Source organism: Terrapene carolina, unplaced genomic scaffold (assembly GCF_002925995.2).
Source record: "Terrapene carolina triunguis isolate 2854851 unplaced genomic scaffold, T_m_triunguis-2.0 Scaffold166, whole genome shotgun sequence".
In the NCBI taxonomy this organism is placed as follows: Eukaryota; Metazoa; Chordata; order Testudines; family Emydidae; genus Terrapene; species Terrapene triunguis.
In genome coordinates this window covers 1,637,724-1,654,019 of record NW_020664517.1, presented here as the reverse complement: position 1 = coordinate 1,654,019, position 16,296 = coordinate 1,637,724, and the positions used below count along the sequence as shown (strand labels likewise).

The window sequence follows — 16,296 nt, the reverse complement described above, 5'->3', positions numbered from 1 at the left end:
TATGCCACCCAGGGGTCCCAGGGAGGCCACTGCATAGGGAAAGGTGGTGGTGGGCAGAATCAGGGTTGCCCATACCATTGTTGCATCTCATGAGATTGGCAGGGATTGGTTCTGGCAGCTTCCCATGGAGGTGGTCTCTCTGTAGGCGAAGAATGCTATGCGGAGAACTGGCTACCCTCTGCATCCTCCCTCTTCATCACTGTAGAGAGACTGAGGCAGGCGATGTGAGGAGCTGCTCCGTTCGTTGGCCCGGTGATTGCTCGGGGACGAGCAGCAGTGACTGCGGTACCGATGAGACCGCTATGTCTTTCTGATGCAGAAACTGCGGTGGTGCAGATGTGGTCGGTGTCGTGCCATTATTGTGGTCCACCTTTGTCGAGACGGTCAGCGCCATTCTCGATCTGTCTGCCGGTGCTGACGAATGAGTTGATGCCGATGGTGGCAGCATTGCCAGAGGAACTGGTCTCGGTGCTGAGTTCTGCATTGGAATGGTCAGTGCTGTGGAGGAGGCATGACGTCTCGATTCCATGTCGGTGCAGTGGGGCTCAGCAGAGGTCCACAAGGGGACAATGCTCCGGAGCCTCAAAGGTTCTCGCTTTAGATGAGCTCGGCACCGAGGATACCGATCTCACTGGGGACCTCTTCTTTTCCTGAGTGTTCCTTTTCCTGTCGCAGCTCATTTCCTAGATGGTTTGGAAGACTAAGCACTCCTGTTATTAGAGGTTTTGCTCAGAGAGCTCTCTGCTGATGTGGATTTGGTTTCCTGAGGAGGCTGAAGACATTTTTCCATCAAAATCATCTTGAGGCGGAGACCTTGGTCATGCCTTGCCCTACCCTTTAGGTTGCTACAATGAGCACATTTCTGGGGGATATAGGTCCCCCCCAAGAAATTTTTTTTTGAATAACTGACTAATTAAGAGTCTATGTATCTAAGAACTATATAACTACAATCTAAAACTAAATTTATTTCTAGAAGGAGAAAAATGAAGAGGCAGCACTGCCACTGAGCTCTGTCTGCAGCTGAGGATGGTTGAGAGGGAGGCGCCAACGTCACAGCAAGACTACTGCGCACGCACGACCCGAGCACTGCTACCTAAAATCTCCGACCTGCGGCGCAAGGACTCACCGACACCTAAAGTGGAGCACCTACAGGGACACTACTCAAAGAAGAATTTTAGTTTGTACTGACTTCACTAGTGCTTTTTATGTCACCTGCTGTAAAACTAGGCAAATATCCAGATGAGTTGCTGTATCCCTGGAAGACCTCTGCGTACCCCTGGTTGAGAACCACTGGTTTACATTACAGGCATCCCGGGGAGAGAAAAGAGGGGTTGGGGGAATGTCACGGAGTCCCCGGGCGATGCTCTGGAACTGCTCCCCACAAAGCCAGTCAGGACTTTGGGGAGCCTCCTCTCCCATGGAGCAGACTGTCTTCAGGGCAAGAAGCTCACACGGCTTCACCTCCTGGGTCTCTCCTGGGAGCATTCAGCATATGCCCCTCTGTGCGCTTCCCACAACAAGTCCGCCCAGGCGGGGTCCTGGGGAAGCCAGAGGGTCCTGCATCCCCACTTCGCAGTCAGATGTGACTCTTAGCCAGCCAGTAAAACAGAGGTTTATTAGATGACAGGAACACGGTCTAAAAGAGAGCTTGTAGGTACAGCGAACCAGACCCCTCGGCCGGGTCCATTCTGGGGTCCCGCGAGCCAGACACCCCCGTCTGCCCTCACTCCTAGTCCCCAGCCAGCTCCAAACTGAAAACCCCCTCCAGCCCCTCCTTCTCTGGGCTTTGTCTCTTTCCCGGGCCAGGAGGTCACCTGATCTCTTTATTCACCTTTAGCTATTTCCTTGCGGGGGGGGGAAAAGGGCCCTGGCCATTTGTTGCCAGGGAGACAGAATGTCAGTGATTTATGCACACTGGCCTTTATCCCACCACCTAGAGACTTAAGAAATGCATAGGGGAAACTGAGGCACTCACACAGTATTCAGAGGAAACATTAAGAACAGTCCCACTTCGTCACAGGGACAAGAAGCCTAGTACTTCACATGGTCTATAAATACAGCATCCAGGGTGAAAGGGCAGAGGGAGACACTGGGCCCCAATATATACAGGATAATATCAGGCCTGGTCTACACTAGGAGGTTATGTCGAATTTAGCAGCGTTAACTCAAATTAACCCTGCACCCATCCACACAACGAAGCTATTTATTTCGACATAGAGGTCTCTTTAAATCGATTTCTGTACTCCTCCCTGACGAGGGGAGTAGCGCTAAATTCGACATGGCCATGTCGAATTAGGGTTAGTGTGGATGTAATTTGACGCTAATAGCTCCGGGAGCTATCCCACAGTGCACCACTCTGTTGGCGATCTGGACAGCAGTCCGAGCTCGGATGCTCTGACCAGCCACACAGGAAAAGCCCCGGGAAAATTTGAATTCCTTTTCCTGTCTGGCCAGTTTCCTATTTGGACATCGTGGCGAGCTCAGCAGCACTGGCAACGATGCAGAGCTCTCCAGCAGAGGTGACCATGCAATCGCTGAATAGAAAGAGGGCCCCAGCATGGACTGATCGGGAAGTCTTGGATCTGATCGCTGTGTGGGGCGATAAGTCCGTGCTTTCGGAGCTGCGATCGAAAAAACGGAATGCAAAGATCTACGAGAAGATCTCCAAAGCCATGACGGAGAGAGGATACAGCCGGGATGCAACGCAGTGCCGCGTGAAAATCAAGGAGCTGAGAAGACCAAAGAGTCAAACGGACACTCCGGATCCCAGCCCCAGACACGCCGTTTCTACGAGGCACTGCATTCCATTCTAGGTGCGGCCGCCACCACTACCCGTGGACTCCGACGATGGGGTATTGTCGACGGCCGCTTCCTCGGAGATGTTCGCGGACTGGGAAGATGAGGAAGGAGATCAGGACGACGAGGCAGTTGACAGCGCTTTCAACGCTGATTTCCCAAACAGCCAGGATCTCATCATCACCCTCACGGAGATCCCCTACCAACCCTCCCAAGGCCGTAACCCGGACCGTGATTCAGGGGAAACATCAGTAGGTAAGTGTTTTAAACATTTATTTTGAACAGAATAGTAATGGTATCTTAACAATGGGTTTTTCATGATTAGTTTGCCCTAGGCGCTTTAGTTTTTTGTCCTTGCCAGTGCAGCTACTGGAAAATTCTGTCTATATGTACGGGGATAGAGCAGTAATCCTCCTGGGACATCTCCACGAAGGTCTCCTGGAGGTATTGTGAAAGCCTTTGCAGCAGGTTCCTGGGGAGAGCGGCCTTATCGTGTCCTCCATGGTAGGAAACTTTTCCACGCCAGGCTAGCAGCAAGTACTCCGGGATCATTGCCTCACAAAGCATGGCGGCATACGGCCCTGGTGCTTGCTGGCATTCACGCAGCATGCGCTCTTTCTCTGTCTCCGAAATCCTCATCAGAGTGATATCACTCATGGTGACCTGCTGTGAATTAGGGGACTGTTAGTATTGGGACTGATTGCCTGTTCCTTTACATAACTGTAAATGGCCGTTTACAGCCACGCGGTGGAGGCGTGACAGGGGCAGCATTCAGTGATCTTTCCCGGGGATAGCCGCGAGGGGGGTGGGACAGGGGCAGAGTTCATGCTGGCCGGATTGCCAGCAGCAGGAACTGGCCAACGCTAGGAGCATTGCTTGGAACGTGAAAGGAGGGCACTGCTATAAATTAAGCTTTAAGCAGCCAAAAGTCTACAGCTTACCATGTCCGCCTGCTAGCCGAATTCCGTTGTCCGGCCCCGCTTGTGTGATCTGTACAGCAAGACCCCAGGCACTCAATGGGAAGGCCGAAAATTCGACCTTGTACTGAGTGCGCATGTGATAGGTGCTGTGCATGGTCTTGTTCACAGAGAAAGACTATATTCATTGTTCACAAAACTGTATCTTTCTGAGGAATTCACTCCCTTTTTCCCATCCCACAGCTGCGAGTGTCTCCCGAGCTACCCCGGCATCCCCCTCCCAGAGGCTGGCGCAGATCAGACGACAAAAGAGAAGGACACGGGACGAGATGTTCTCAGAACTTATGGGCTGCTCCCGAGCCGAGGCGGCACAGCAGACCCAGTGGAGGGAGAACATGTCGCAATACCAGCGATCACACAGTGAACAGGAGGACAGGTGGCGGCAGGAAGACCAGCAGGCGACTCAAACGCTGCTTGGACTAATGAGGGAGCAAACGGACACGCTCCGGCGCCTTGTAGATGTTCTGCAGGACCGGAGGCAGGACAGAGCCCCGCTGCATTCTCTCTCTAACCGCCCTGCCCCGCCACAAAGTCCCATCCCCCCCTCACCCAAAGTCCCAAGAAGGAGGGGCGGCAGGGGCCGTGAAAACAGTCACTCCACCCCTGCAGACTGCTCAAGTAACAGAAGGCTCTCATTCCCAAAGATTTGATAAGTCCTTTCCTTCACTCCAAAAGCACCTCACCCAAGCCCCCGTCCCAGTTTCATCCCTTAACTGTGTAGTTGTTAATAAAAAATACGTTTGTTAATTACTGTTTCTGTCATGTTCTTTTAGAGGAGAGTGTGTTTGAAGGGGGGGAAGGGGGTTGGTAATTGGAGAGGACAGTCATCTTTACCAGGGTACAGACACGGGGGCAGGTTCAGCAGAAGGTCACACACACACACACACACATTGCAGTCACTAGGAACCTGGTCAGTCTGGGAGGTGGTTTTCATGTTCTGTGTGTGTGGGGGGGCTATGTGAGTTTGTGGCGGGGGAGGGCGGTTACAGATCTTATGCAGCGGGCCTTAGCCTGGATGACAGAGCCACGCAGCAGGAGATCTGTAACCGCCCTCCCCCTCCACAAAGTCACATAGCCCCCACACACAGAGTCCCGAAAAGGAGGGGTGGCAGGCTCTGTTGAAACAACCAGTCCACCACTGCGGACCGCTCTAGGAGCAGAAGCCTGTCATTCCTCGAGTTTAGAAGCGTCCTTTCCATCACTACACCCGCTCCCCACCACAGTCTGTGTCCCAGTTTCAATACTTTACCGCGAAATCCTTAATAAAGAAAACGGGGCAGGTTCAGCTTCTGAATAAACAAACTTAATAGTCACAGGTTACCCTGCTCACTCTGGAACCTAGCTTTCAAAGCTTCCCGGATGCACAGCGCGTCCCGCTGTGCTCTTCTGATCGCCCGGCTGTCTGGCTGGGCGTAATCAGCAGCCAGGCAATTTGCCTCAACCTCCCACCCCGCCATAAAGGTCTCCCCCTTGCTCTCACAGAGATTGTGGAGCACACAGCAAGCTGCAATGACAATGGGGATATTGGTTTCGCTGAGATCAGAGCGAGTCAGTAAGCTTCTCCATCTCCCCTTCAGACATCCAAAAGCACACTCCACCACCGTTCTCCACTTGCTCAGCCGGTAGTTGAAGAGTTCTTTTTCACTGTCCAAGGCGCCTGTATAGGGCTTCATGAGCCAGGGCATTAGCGGGTAGGCTGGGTCCCCGAGGATCACTATAGGCATCTCCACATCCCCAACAGTTATTTTGTGGTCCGGGAAGTAAATACCTTCCTGCAGCCGTCTAAACAGACCAGAGTTCCTGAAAACGCGAGCATAGAATCATAGAATATCAGGGTTGGAAGGGACCTCAGGAGGTCATCTAGTCCAACCCCCTGCTCAAAGCAGGACCAATTCCCAACTAAATCATCCCAGCCAGGGCTTTGTCAAGCCGGGCCTTAAAAACCTCCAAAGAAGGAGACTCCACCACCTCCCTAGGTAACGCATTCCAGTGCTTCACCACCCTCCTAGTAAAATAGTTTTTCCTAATATCCAACCTAAACCTCCCCCACTGCAACTTGAGACCATTACTCCTTGTTCTGTCATCTGCCACCACTGAGAACAGCCGAGCTCCATCCTCTTTGGAACCCCCCCTCAGGTAGTTGAAAGCAGCTATCAAATCCCCCCCTCATTCTTCTCTTCTGGAGACTAAACAATCCCAGTTCCCTCAGCCTCTCCTCATAAGTCATGTGCTCCAGACCCCTAATCATTTTTGTTGCCCTCCGCTGGACTCTTTCCAATTTTTCCACATCCTTCTTGTAGTGTGGAGCCCAAAACTGGACACAGTATTCCAGATGAGGCCTCACCAATGTCGAATAAAGGGGAACGATCACGTTCCTCGATCTGCTGGCAATGCCCCTACTTATACAGCCCAAAATGCCGTTAGCCTTCTTGGCAACAAGAGCACACTGTTGACTCATATCCAGCTTCTCGTCCACTGTGACCCCTAGGTCCTTTTCTGCAGAACTGCTACCCAGCCATTCGGTCCCTAGTCTGTAGCAGTGCATGGGATTCTTCCGTCCTAAGTGCAGGACTCTGCACTTGTCCTTGTTGAACCTCATCAGGTTTTTTTTGGCCCAATCCTCTAATTTGTCTGGGTCCCTCTGTATCCGATCCCTACCCTCTAGTGTATCTACCACACCTTCCAGTTTAGTGTCATCTGCAAACTTGCTGAGAGTGCAGTCCACACCATCCTCCAGATCATTAATAAAGATATTAAACAAAACCGGCCCCAGGACCGACCCTTGGGGCACTCCGCTTGAAACTGGCTGCCAACTAGACATGGAGCCATTGATCACTACCCGTTGAGCCCGACGATCTAGCCAGCTTTCTATCCACCTTACAGTCCATTCATCCAGCCCATACTTCTTTAACTTGGCAGCAAGAATACTGTGGGAGATCGTATCAAAAGCTTTGCTAAAGTTAAGGAATAACACATCCACTGCTTTCCCCTCATCCACAGAGCCAGTTATCTCATCATAGAAGGCAATTAGGTTAGTCAGGCATGACTTGCCCTTGGTGAATCCATGCTGACTGTTCCTGATCACTTTCCTCTCCTCTAAGTGTTTCATAATTTATTCCTTGAGGACCTGCTCCATGATTTTTCCAGGGACTGAGGTGAGGCTGACTGGCCTGTAGTTCCCCGGATTCTCCTTCTTCCCTTTTTTGAAGATGGGCACTACATTAGCCTTTTTCCAGTCATCCGGGACCTCCCCCGATTGCCATGAGTTTTCAAACATAATGGCTAATGGCTCTGCAATCTCATCCGCCAACTCCTTTAGCACCCTCGGATGCAGCGCATCCGGCCCCATGGACTTGTGCACGTCCAGTTTTTCTAAATAGTCCCGAACCACTTCTTTCTCCACAGAGGGCTGGTCACCTTCTCCCCATACTGTGCTGCTCAGTGCAATAGTCTGGGAGCTGACCTTGTTCGTGAAGACAGAGGCAAAAAAATCATTGAGCATCATGAACCTTGCCCGGCCATCCGACGTTGATGTTGGTAAAACGTCCCCTATGGTCCACCAGTGCTTGCAGCACCATTGAAAAGTAGCCCTTTCGGTTAATGTACTGGCTGGCCTGGTGGGCCGGTCCCAGGATAGGGATGTGAGTTCCATCTATAGCCCCACTGCAGTTTGGGAATCCCATCGCAGCGAAGCCATCTATGATCACCTGCACGTTTCCGAGGGTCACTACCTTTGAGAGCAGTAGCTCAACGATTGCGTTGGCTACTTGCATCACAGCAACCCCCAGGGTAGATTTGCCCACTCCAAAGTGGTTCGCGACTGACCGGTAGCTGTCTGGCGTTGCAAGCTTCCAGAGGGCTATGGCCACTCACTTCTGGACAGTCAGGGCTGCTCGCATCCGGGTGTCCTTGCGCTTCAGGGCAGGGGACAGCAACTCACAAAGTTCCAGGGAAGTTCCCTTACGCATCCGAAAATTTCGCAGCCACTGTGATTCATCCCAGACCTGCAGCACTATGCAGTCCCACCAGTCCGTGCTTGTTTCCCGGGCCCAGAATCGCCGTTCCACAGCATCAACATGACCCATTGCCACCATGATGTCCACGGCGTGGGGTCCCGTGCTTTGTGAGAGGTCTGTGCCCCTCTCAGACTTAATGTCCTCACCGCGCTGCCGTAGCCTCCTCGCCCGATTTCTCAGCATCTGCCTCTGAAAAAGGTGGATGATAAGGTGCAAGGTGTTGACAACGGCCATAACTGCAGCGATGATCGCAGCAGGCTCCATGCTCGCAGTGCTGTGGCGTCCGCGCGGTCAATCACCAGAAAAGTGCGCGAACTGATTGCCCGCCGGCGCTTTCATGGAGAGAGGGCGGGAGTGACGGTTGAATGACGACAGTTACCCAAAACCACCCTCGACACATTTTTTGCCCCAGCAGGCATTGGGGGCTCAGCCCAGAATTCCAATGGGCAGCGGGGACTGCGGGAACTGTGGGATAGCTGCCCACAGTGCACCGCTTCCAATGTCGACGCTTGCCCCGTTAGTGTGGACTCACAAAGTGGAATTACTGTCCTTAGTGTGGATACACACGTTCGACTTTGTAATATCGGTTCCACAAATTCGCTTTAAGTAAAATCGAACTACTCTCGTAGTGTAGACATACCCTCAGTGATAGGGAAGTGAGAGCCAACTGAACAATGGGGGGCGGGGGAGGGGGAAAGAGTGTGTCATGGGAAAGAGGGAACAGAAGAGAGGTGAGTGGAATTCATCTAATGAATGGCCATGAGCCTGATCCAGAGAGATTTCACTCTGAAGGCTTGTCTACACAGAGGTTTTCAGGAACAGCTTTCAAAGTGGGTTAGACTACACTAGCAACAAGGCCCTCTTATTCCAGATGAAGAGTGTCTGCATGTGGTGTTATTCCAGAAGAGCTGTTTCTGAATAACCCCCATTGTATATCCCTGAAACTACCCAGGAGGTTTGTCCTTAAATTGGACTAGGTTACTCAAGTTATTCTTCAGTATGGCATCCCTTCCGCACCTTGTGCCTGACCCGGTTCCCGCCCAGGCAGATCTAGGGACGACTGGCACAGAATTAAAGTGCCAAGCAAAGCAGCCGGTAGACACGTTCCTCACTGGAGCCGCAGGGAGCTCTCACTCATGGAATATCTGCTGCACAGAGTTCGCACCTGCCACTCTGCAACGCCCAAGCCTGGCTCCAGCATCTACAGCTCGTGTCACCTCAGGAAGCTCAGACTCTTGGTTTGCTCTTGGTAGTAAGGCTCTTGCACCAGTAACAGAACAAAAAACTGGAATATGCCATTGGATGCCAGTGCGAGGCTGAAGGGCGCAGTCAGAGCAAGAGGACGGGAATTAAAAAAACCCACCAGGTAGTACTCTAGAGCCTCTCTCCTCAGTGGCAGCTGCCCATTTGATGGGATCCTAATTCAAGGGTTGGTGTCCATTCCTATTTTTTGATCTCTTGTCTTACAACAGTGGTCCCCAAAAGCTATTCAGGGTTGCACCACCTCTTACCCCTGTCTGCCCCACTCACCCCAGAGCCGGGGTCAGGAGCGGGGCCGCGGCTCCCGGGGGAAGGGGGCTGAGGCTGGGGTCACAACTGGGAGCGGGGCCAGGAACCGGTGCTGGGGGTGGGGCGGGGCTGGGTCCCTCCCCACTCCCCATGGGGGCTAGCCCTGGCCCCGCCAAACCTTCCTCTGTGCCCCCCACAGTTTGGGAACCACTGGGGGGAGGGATAGCTCAGTAGTTTGAGCATTGGCCTGCTAAACCCAGGGTTGTGAGTACAATCCTTGAGGGGGCCACTTAGGGATCTGGGGCAAAATCAGCACTTGGTCCTGCTAGTGAAGGCAGGGTCCCTTCCAGTTCTATGAGATAGGTATATCTTCTCAGATTTTTTTTTTTTTAAAACATGGTGGACACCCCTGTGCATGAGGGATGCAGGAATCCTGTAGTGGCCCCCAGCTGGTGGTGAGTGCTCTAACCCTCCATTTGAATGGCTGCAGGGTTCGGCACATGGATGCGCGCACACACACGGTACTACCTGAGGTACTTGGCATAAGCAGGTGATCTTTCCAGCTTCGTTATCCACTGAGAAGAGCATGGCCGCAGTCTGAGGGGAATAAGCCTTGAATAGCTTCAGAGATTCATTCAGGGCCTGTGGAGTGACACATATATACAGAGAGTCATGGCAAGAACCAGTCCATCCCAGCATACCTTCCACCTGGCCTCAGAACACACCGCACATTGCAGGCTCCCACACAGATTACTCTGCAGCCCCAGCCAGGACAGTCCCCAGTGGCCCTGAAGATAACTTGACACAAGCCATTACCAGGCCGAGATACTGGATCAAGATCTTCCTCATGCATTTTGCCTCGAAGCAGCAAGCAGCACTCAGGCCTGCAGGACCTGAAAAGTGATACCTAGAATACTCAAGGGGGTGACTGAGGAGATGTCTGAGCCATTAGTGGTTATCTTTGAAAAGTCAGGGAAGATGGGAGAGATTCCAGAGGACTGAAAAGGGCAAATATAGTGCCAAGCTATAAAAAGGTGACTAAGGAAAACCTGAGGAATTACAGACCACTCAGCTTAACTTCTGTACTTGGAAAGATAATGGAGCAAATAACTAAGCAATCGTTTTATAAACACCTAGACGATAGTAAGGTGGTAAGTAACAGCATGGATTTGTCAGGAACAAATCGTGTCAAACCAACCTGATAGCTCTTTGACAGGGTAACAAGCCTTGTGGATAGAGGGAAGTGGTACATGTGGTATATCTTGACTTAAGTAAGGCTTTTGATACTGTCTCACAAACTAAGGAAATACAACCTGGATGGAGCTACTGTAAGGTGGGTGCATAACTGGTTGGAAAACCATTCCCAGAGAGTAGTTATCGGTGGTTCACAGTCAAGCTGGAAGGGCATAACGGGTGGGGTCCCACAGGGATCAGTTCTTGGTCCAGTCCTGTTCAATATCTTCATCAATGATTTAGAGAATGGCAGAAAGAGCTAACTTCTAAAGTTTGTGGACGATACCAAGCTGGGAGGGGCTGCAAGTGCTTTGGAGGATAGGATTAAAATTCAAAATGATCTGGACAAACTGGAGAAATGGCCTGAAATTCAAGGACAACTGCAAAGTGCTCCACTTAGGAAGGAACAATCAGCTGCACACATGCAAAATGGGCAATGACTGCCTAGGAAGGAGCACTGCAGAAAGGGATCTGGGGGTCAGAGTGGACCATAATCTAAATGAGTCAACAGTGTAACACTGTTGCAAAAAAAGCAACCGTTCTGGGATATATCAGCAGGAGTGTTGTAAGCAAAACACAAGAAGTAATTCTTCTGCTCTACTCTGTGTTGATTAGGCCTCAGCTGGAGTATTGTGTCCAGTTCTGGGCACCACATTTCATGAAAGAAGTGGACAAACTGGAGAAAGTCCAGAGACGAGCAACAAAAATGATTAAAGGTCTAGAAACCAGCTATGAGGGAAGATTGAAAAAATTGGGTTTGTTTAGACTGGAGAAGGGAAGAAAAGAGGGGACCTGGTAACAGTTTTCAAGGACATAAAAGGTTGTTACAAAGAAAAGGGAGAAAAATTGTTCTCCTTAAGCTCTGAGGATAGGACAAGAAGCAATGGGCTTAAATTGCAACAAGGGAGGTTTAGGTTGGACATTAGGAAAAACGTCCTGTCAAGATGGCTAAGCACTGAAATAAATTGCATAGGGAGGCTGTCGAATCTCCATCATTGGAGATTTTTAAGAGCAGGTTGGACAAACACCTGTCAGGGATGGTCTAGATAATACTTAGTCCTGCCATGAGAGCAGGGAACTGGACTAGATGACCTCTCGAGGTCCCTTCCAGTCCTACAGTTCTATGATTAGTCAGCAGAAGTGGGCTGCATGGAGGGTGGGAGCAGAGAGGCTGCATGGACTGGCAAGAAACAAGTCCCTGAGCACCAGGCACAAAGTCTTTCCAAAGGAGATGGAGCTCCCTCACTCAGAGAAAGATCTGGTGTATTTACAGAACTCCCAGGACAGGCTGTGTGTGTGGATAAGTTGATGCACACGACTCCAGCTGTACTGTTAGATGCTGCCAGCCCAGGGGGCACTGTCAGGATGTGATGTCTGTAATCCCACTGTGTGCGCCATCCCCCAGCACATTACTACACAAGGGACATGCCAGCAGCGCAATGCAGAAAGGTCCTGGACTCTGGTGATGGAACATAGCAAGGGAGATGCTATGCAGATCGCAGTAATGGCCCCAGAAGAGAATTCTAGATCTAGAACAATGTTCTACTTCCCCACAGAAGCCAACAGGCCTGCAGATACTATGGAGACGAGGGCTGTGTAAGTGGGTGGCTGAAGCTGTGACACATAGGGCAATTTCCGGCAATATCTTTGAAAGCTATTAACTCGATGTATTATTGTGGGCCGGGATTGTACGGCTCTCAAGATCGGTGGGGAGACCTGGGAGCTCCAAGGACTATATTGAAAATGTGCCAAACACTGGACTCTGGGGACAAGAAGTCTTCAGTAGATTTCCTGCAGACTCCCGAGGGCAGGTTACTACAATTTCCTCCATCTCCAGTTATGGAAAATCCCAGCCTTTGGAAGCTAGGATCTAAGGCATGGGTCATTGTCTGCTGATCACCTGTTCCCAGAGACTGGAGATCAGCCATTTCTTTATACAGCTCGGGCCTCTGAACTGCCAGCCTGGTTCTGGTTTGGAGTCAGAGACAGTTATGAACTTGTCACTACAGGGAAACCCCAGTTGTGGGTTCGAAGGACTGACACCTACTAGAGCCTGAGACTGGAGTTGGGGTGACCTCCAGTGCCTATGGGTTTTTGTTTTTGTAAATAGGATTTCTCTGTAATGCTGCGTGCTAACTTGTAACTGCAGGCAATGCACCGGGCCTATCCTCTGGAGAGAAGGCAAAGTGCAGCCTTGTAGGCAGTCTGGTTTGCTGGCAATAGCACAGTGTAGGCAGGGAGGAGTGCAGCCTTAAAGGTCCCCTGGTCAGGAGGGAGTACAATGCAGGTCTCCGCCCAGGAGAGGTGATGGCTGGGAGATGGAAGTGGCCTCCAGGGACCAGAGGGGGGAAAGCAGGTGCAGTTACCCTGAAACTGACAGGAGGGATGGCTGGAACGAGATGAGCTGGGAGGCTGTCCATGGAGAAGTTTAACAGGGGCATTCAAAGCGGATGGCTGCAGCCTCGTTTACCACGACTGTCCATTTACGACTGGTGCTTGTCAGTGGTCGAGCTCACTCAACCAGCACAGCCAAACAAACGCCGCAAAGACGAAAGAATGGATTCAGCTCGTGGCTACTTGAGATGGAGGGGGATGGGAACCAAGCTTGCTCCCGCCTGTAACAAAACCAGCTGGATAGGGTACAGAATCCAAGAAATCAGAGCTGAAGAATGACACTCCACTCTTCCCTTGTGCTTGTCCTAGGCTCCACCTAGTCCCTGCCTGGGGGCCAGCACAGGACACACTGTACTCACCTGGCTAGTTTTCAATGTCCCATGTGACAGAACTTTCGCTGCTTCTCTGCAAATCTTCCTGTTCAGAAATGTTTCCAGCCTGTATTTCCCCTTATTCTAGCTACCTCCTTGGGCTACCCTTACTTGGGTCACTTAGGAAAGTCATTGAGAGATTTTTGAAGGGATCCCCATCCACAGCCAGAGTCTGGAAGCTGGGATGTGGAAGCAGAGGAGAGCTAGAAGGACAAGTAACGGAGATCCTCACCATTCTGGTTATGTTTAGGGTGGGCTTAGTTAAACCAGAAGGAGGGGTGCAGAGACCCAGCACGTGAACAGCAGCACACACCACTCCCCACCCTAGTCTGTGCCCCCGGATGGAGGCTCTCAAACAGGCTGTGTAATGAGTACGCCGCGGAAGTGTCCGTCTGCCCAGAGCACAAATTCAAAGGCTAGGTTCCATGTGTATAGAGGGGGCCTGGAGAGGCTGTTCTGCCCTGGTAGCTGAGTTACCTTTGCTGAAGCTCCACTCTCCAATTCCAGGACCACCAGTGGCTGGTTAGGATGACTGTCAATGAGCTGCTTGGTCTTCTCCAGCACCTGCGAGAATAAGCGGAGAGTCAGACTGTAAATAGGTGTGTGTCGCTTGGACACGGGAGGTCCACTAGTGACAGGGAAAGATTTCAAACCTCTGCCAGCTGGAACTCCCCACCTCCCCCTCCCTGATCATTCTGCCCCAATCCTGCACGGACCCAAACACTGGGCCAGCCACAGGGGTGAAAGTAACTTACAGGACTTACCGGTACTGCCGGAGTCCTGAGGGGCATAGTCTCAACCAGAAGAGGCGGGGCCTCTCAAGATTTAAAGGCCCTGGGGCACCGGCTGCGACTGCGGGGAACCCCGAGCCTTGCCGGGTTGGGGCGGGGATTTAAAGGGCTCTGGGCTGCCCGCAGCCGCGGGGAGCTCTGAGCCCTTTAAATCCCGGCCCCAGCCCAGCCGCCAGAGCCCTTTAAATCCCCGCCGCGGAAGCCAGTGCGGTTCGGCACGGCGTACTGGCTCTTGCCGGTACACCGTACCGGCTTACTTTCACCTCTGGCCAGCCAGGAGTGCAATGCCACCCTTGAGCATGTGCAGAGGACGATCTGTGTATGTGCCCCAAGAGAAGGTTGTGCTGTACACAGCCTCCCCAATGCAGTCACCAGTTACCACATGGAGTCAGAAGCAATAACTACCAGTCCATTCACCTGCAACCCATAAATACCCCACATCAGGCCCTCGGCTGGCCCTGAAGCATTTTCCAGGAACTGAGGTGGCTTGCCCACCTTTCTGTCCAACAGCACCCCTGGTGGTCAGCTGAGTACATTTATTACTGTTACAGAGGACTGTCCAACCTCACTCCCATGAGGTAGCTGCAGAGGCACGGGGAAAAACAAACAGAGACCTTGACTGGAAAAGGTGGGTGCCAGCTAGACCCCCACATTTAGGCAGCGCAGGCCCCTTCCACAGGGAGGAGAGCGGCATACATTTATTTGGGTTGGGAGCAGGAAGCAGAGCCCACACGGATGTCCACCATAACCCCCATCCCACCAGCGTTATCCAGCTGGGCTAATAGGCTCACTCGTTTCTGGACGTCTGCTTTGCTTGTGCGGTCCAAGTCATCCATAACCTTCTTCAGTGCTCTGAGCGCCTCTCTCAGCTCATCCTTCCGCCACTGTGGGATAACTGCGGTAGCCAGTGTCTGGAAGCAGAAGAGGGGGGTTCAGGCTCAAGGCCTATCACAACAGGAGGCCGAGGTTTCTGTGCTCCCCACCCTAATGAACTGGCTTTAAACCCAAAAAGCCACTCAAGCAGAGCACCCAGCAAGAAACTCCCTTCCCAACGTCACACGAGACAGAGAACGAGGTGGCATTTGCTCAATCTGCAATGCACGGTCCACCTAGGATACTTCTGTGGCCTCCATCACCATAGTGTCCCAGTGCCTCCCAACCTCTAGCAGATTTAGCCCCTCAACACCTGTGTGAGGCAGGACAGGGCTATTACTGCTATTGGAATAGTGGGGACTGAGGCACAGAGATCCAGGGACCTTGGCAGAGCAGGGAATTGAACCTGGGTTTCCCAAGCAGCACTTTAGGCACTGGACACAGGTCCCATGCACCCTTGGGCCCCAACTGCTAAGTGACTTGCTTTGATTTAAGAACCCAGGCTAAGGCATCTCACTCTTCTCTGCTCTTGCTAGTCTGATGCAACACTCCTGGAGGGGCTGGGGTCCCAACCCACCTCACTGAGGTCTGCAATCTCCTTCTGCACGTCCTTGTTGGGAGCAGTCTGGACCTTCACTTTGGCATCCAGGGCAGAGAGCGATTTCATGAGGCTGTCCGCATTCCTGAGTGCCTGAGAGAGCAGAATTCAGTTCCTAGCTCCATTGGAGGGCTACCGAGCACTGGGGTGTCCAACACCATGCGACAAAGGACAGAAATACAACCCGCGAGAGAGACATGTTTCCACAGGGAGCTACAATGAAGCTCTCTCAGCAGCAGAGCTCAAGAAGGTGGTGCTTGTCTATTAGCCAATCTCACACCCAGTACCTGCCACTCCCCTCCTAGTACTGGCCTATGTCAGAGGCTTCAGAGAAAGCCATTAAACCCCACACAGATGCACCTCACTGACCCTGGGAGAAAACGCCCTCTTGACACCAGCTGGGGACCAGTTTACACTGCCCAGCACTGGAACTCTTGTGCTGTTTAGTCTTTGTTCACATAATTAATTGCAGCTGACAATACAGTGGTTGTCCCAAGAGCTCTGTCTCCACAGCTCTGCTCCAGGGCCGTGTTCTTTGTGCCATTTGCTCAATAAGCGCAGAGAACACTTACAGATCTATCGTACCAAGAGCTGAACTACTTCCCTGGGAAAGCATCGTCCCATAAGACACCAGCCCAAGCATGGAAGTGCAGCCACTACAAAGTTAGCAGGAAGCATTTCTTCTCCATTTCTCTCACCCCTTTCACCACTCTTTGCCATCCTTCCTCCCACCAACCT

At 51.9% G+C, this 16,296-nt stretch overlaps 1 protein-coding gene across 1 annotated transcript in view; it reads right to left on the bottom strand.

Annotated features, from left to right (window-relative positions):
• Positions 1 to 597: 597 nt before the first annotated feature.
• The window catches only part of LOC113406942 (alanine--tRNA ligase, cytoplasmic), a 35,912-nt gene continuing 20,213 nt past the window's right edge, over positions 598 to 16,296 (bottom strand). The window contains exons 16-21 of the mRNA XM_026653858.1: positions 15,538 to 15,651; positions 14,879 to 14,998; positions 13,774 to 13,860; positions 9,827 to 9,940; positions 3,429 to 3,462; positions 598 to 683 (exon numbers count right to left, since the gene is read on the bottom strand). Of these exons, the coding sequence (XP_026509643.1) occupies positions 598 to 683; positions 3,429 to 3,462; positions 9,827 to 9,940; positions 13,774 to 13,860; positions 14,879 to 14,998; positions 15,538 to 15,651 (555 nt within the window). The remainder of the gene's footprint in view (positions 684 to 3,428; positions 3,463 to 9,826; positions 9,941 to 13,773; positions 13,861 to 14,878; positions 14,999 to 15,537; positions 15,652 to 16,296) is intronic.